Source organism: Galeopterus variegatus, unplaced genomic scaffold (genome assembly GCF_000696425.1).
Source record: "Galeopterus variegatus unplaced genomic scaffold, G_variegatus-3.0.2 Scaffold7952, whole genome shotgun sequence".
Taxonomy (NCBI): Eukaryota; Metazoa; Chordata; class Mammalia; order Dermoptera; family Cynocephalidae; genus Galeopterus; species Galeopterus variegatus.
This window is the reverse complement of record NW_007734063.1, coordinates 24,561-28,106: the sequence shown is the minus strand read 5'-3', so window position 1 is coordinate 28,106 and position 3,546 is coordinate 24,561. Positions and strand designations below refer to the sequence as shown.

Below are 3,546 nucleotides of genomic sequence, written 5' to 3'. Positions count from 1 at the left end.
TTTTTTTTTTTTTTTTTTTTTTTTTTTTTTTTTTTGTGACCGGTAAGGGGATCACAACCCTTGGCTTGGTGTCGCCGTCACTGTGCTCAGCCAGTGAGCGCACCAGCCATCCCTATATAGGATCTGAACCCGTGGCGGGAGCGTCGCTGCACTCCCAGCGCCGCACTCTCCCAAGCCACGGGGCCGGCCCTAACTTATGTTCTTTCTATATAATCACCTCCTCTGAACAGCGGCAGCCCACATTCTCAAGTACCAGGTTATATTAACGTATTTGCTTTCAGGAGTCCAAAATTCAGGTTGAAGCTCACTGACCTTCATCAAATACAGCAAAAAGCAGTACAAATTCATGTAATGTCTGTGTCCTTTCTTTGGCTAGACTCCCTGAAAAAGAAGTGAGAGCATTTATCTTTTCTTTAAAAATCCCATCATATGAAATCACCACTAGGAGGAGACATTTCCTCATCGACTGCTTGAGAGTAAGCGCGAATGCAGTCCTTTGTCTCTCGTTTACTTTGCCATCACATTGTTTCTTGGATGTCAGATCTTCTATACCGTATGTTTCTAAAACTACCTGGGGTAAAAAATTTTCTTTTTAATTTAAAATTTGTTGCAGACCACTACTTTTGCAAAAGACAATAAAAATGGATTACTAGAAAAATGAAATTAAAAAGACATGCAAAATGCAAGCCTATAAAATCACACACTCTCTCTCTCTCTCTCTCTCTCTCTCTCTCTCTCTCTCACACACACACACACAGCAGAAAAAAGAAAAATTACAAAAACAGTACACATTGTTCATGGAAAATGTGCATATAAGCAATTAGTACAGATAATTTTTATTACTCTTGTAGCTTTTCATATTTCAGCAACTGTAAATAAGCAAAAAAATTATGAGTCAAATAACAGTCCATATGAAACACCTATAGTCACATTTTAAATGAGCACCATGTATAGCAGCATTTAAACTTTTAAATGCTACAAATGAGCTTGCTTCATGCTTTAATTTTTGAGGGTTTTTTTTTTTCCTTTTTGTCTTTTTCTGTGTCCGGCAACGGATCGCAACCCTCAGTGTCGCCCCCGTACCGGACCGGGACCAGCAACGGGATCGCAACCCTCGGAGTTGCTCCTGCGCCTCACTCAGCCAGTGAGCGGGAACCGGTCTGTACGTGGGATCCGAACCCTCGGTGGGAGCGCTGCTGCGCTTCCCAAGCGGCGCACTGTAGCAGTGCACCACCGGGCCGGCCATAATTTTTGAGGTTTTAAACTGTCTTTCTTAGCATTATATTTCTTTATTTGATTGCAAGTTTTGTTTGCAATCTTATTTTGAGCAGGAAGATTTTGTTTATGACATTCTCCCTTTCTTTGTCTCTCTTGCACCCTTAATGCTTACAAATAAAAATGACCTTGGGCTAAGAAAGTAACAAAACGTGTGCTAGCCCTCATCAGGCTGGGATAAGAGACATAGATAAGGCAGCTGCAACGTGAACGGCACCATCTGTCCCAAGCACGACTGCCAGTGTGTAAACTCACCGAACAACAGCTCTTCTTTGAGTGACTCTTGCTTTCTTACCCAACTGGTGTCTAAACTCATACACTGTCAGAAACACTGTTTGAAATTTTATCAATAAGAATGAAACATCCCACTCTTTACTGAATTATCTAAACTACTTTGACACAAACAGCCTCAATTCATTTATTTATTTTTTTAAAAAAAGATTAAAGGAGATAAACATTTAATTATACATTTAACATTTTCTAAATTTTTAATTGTGATAAAATAACATATAACAAATTTACCATAATAACTATTAAGTGTACAGTTCACTAGTGTTAAGTGTGTTCACACTGTTGTGTAACCAATATCCCGAACTTTTTCATCTTGCAAAATTGAAACTTTGTACCCATTAAACAATAACTTCATATTTTCCGCTCCCCTCAGCCCCTGTTTCTATGAGTTTGACAGTCCTGATACCCTGTATAAGGGAAATCATCCAGTATTCTGCCTTTTTGTGTCTGGCTTATTTCACTTAGCATAATTCCTCAAGGTTCATCCGTGTTGTAGCATGTGTCAGAATTTTATTCCTTTTTAAGGATGAATAATATTCCATTGTATGTACATATATATTTTTTTCAGATATTTTATACCTCTGAGCATCACTTCTTTCTCTATCTCTTTCTCTCAGAATATTCATGAGATACAAAGCTGATTGTCCCCCCTCCTGCCCATGATATGGGGGCCAGATTCATACTGGGGGCCTATGCATTACCAAAAATTGCTTTTGTACCCTTTGTCCCTCCCAATTATCCCCTCCCCCTCTCCCCCTCCCACTACAATTTGTAGCCCTAGGAATGTGCCCTCCCTCTGTCGGATCATGGTACTACTGTGGTCTTTCTTTCCTGCCTTCCTTTCTCTCTTAGCTCCCACATATGAGTGAGCACATTCGGTGTTTATCCCTCTGTGCTTTGCTTGTTTCACTCAACATAAGTTTCTCCAGGTTCATCCATGTTGTTGCCTCAATTTAAAGGTCAGATACTGAGCTTCAGATAAGGGGCTTCTCGACTTAACATTTCACATCTCTGTTCATCTCTTAGTTTTTTTTTTTTTTTTTTTTTTTTTTTTTTTTTTAAATTTTTTTTATTTTGTCAATATACAATGTAGTTGATTATTATGTCCCATCACTGAAACCTCCCTCCCTCTTAGTTTTCAGGGAATTGGGACACTTCACAGTCTAGACCTCACGTTGGTTTCTTCACATACAATGCTGCTTTACTTCATTTAAATATCACCTAACCTCAACCCTTTCCCCAAATCCTTTACTACTCTATAGTTTCCTTTGTTTGGAAAGATGTCCCACAGTTCCTCTGGTGTGCTATGTCCCTCATTGCCATGAGCCAATAAACCTGATGTTGAACTGTAGTGATCTTTGTTGTCCCCTGTGGATCATTGGTTGAGTAACCTATGGATGTGTTAACAATTCTCTGTCTAGCAAACCATACCCTAGAATGGAATTTTGGAGATACTGGTCCATGGCAACCTTGGAAATACCACAGATCCTCCCACTACGACAAGAGGAAAATTTAGTTTAGTTCCTGTTTGAGGATTGTGTTTTTTTCTCCCCTCTCCTAGGACCTTGAGTTTCCATAAAGCATGACCACGGGCAAAGAGTGAAGAGCAGTTGTGCTCAGTTCCCTCTCAAGAGCAAAGAAGCCCAACTCTATGACACGGGCTCTCAGTCCAGCTGACTCCAGTTCCATCTGGGGGGAGCACTATTCATCCTTGGCCACCACTGCTGGCTTCCTGATCCAGATCCCAGTTGGCCAAGTGTGAAGAAACTGCCATCTTGACCAGAAGTACTGGATTAAAAACTTTAGAGACTCTGAGTTCTGAAAAGATTATGGAGCCCCTCAGCCATACAAATTTAAAATAAAAATGTTACTAAATAATAAAATACATGTAAAGCTGTCTGAAAACACTCTAACTACTTTTATTTTTCAATTATCATATACTGAAAGTTACTTTTCCTTTTGCTGTATATGTCTGACTTT

The 3,546-nt window shown here is 39.7% G+C and overlaps 1 protein-coding gene across 1 annotated transcript in view; it reads right to left on the bottom strand.

Annotated features, from left to right (window-relative positions):
- The window catches only part of LOC103608021 (coagulation factor VIII-like), a 65,832-nt gene extending 65,336 nt beyond the window's left edge, over nucleotides 1-496 (bottom strand). The window contains exon 1 of the mRNA XM_008592465.1: nucleotides 313-496. Coding sequence (XP_008590687.1) covers nucleotides 313-463 — 151 coding nt within the window. The 5' untranslated portion in view covers nucleotides 464-496. The remainder of the gene's footprint in view (nucleotides 1-312) is intronic.
- Nucleotides 497-3,546: the final 3,050 nt, after the last annotated feature.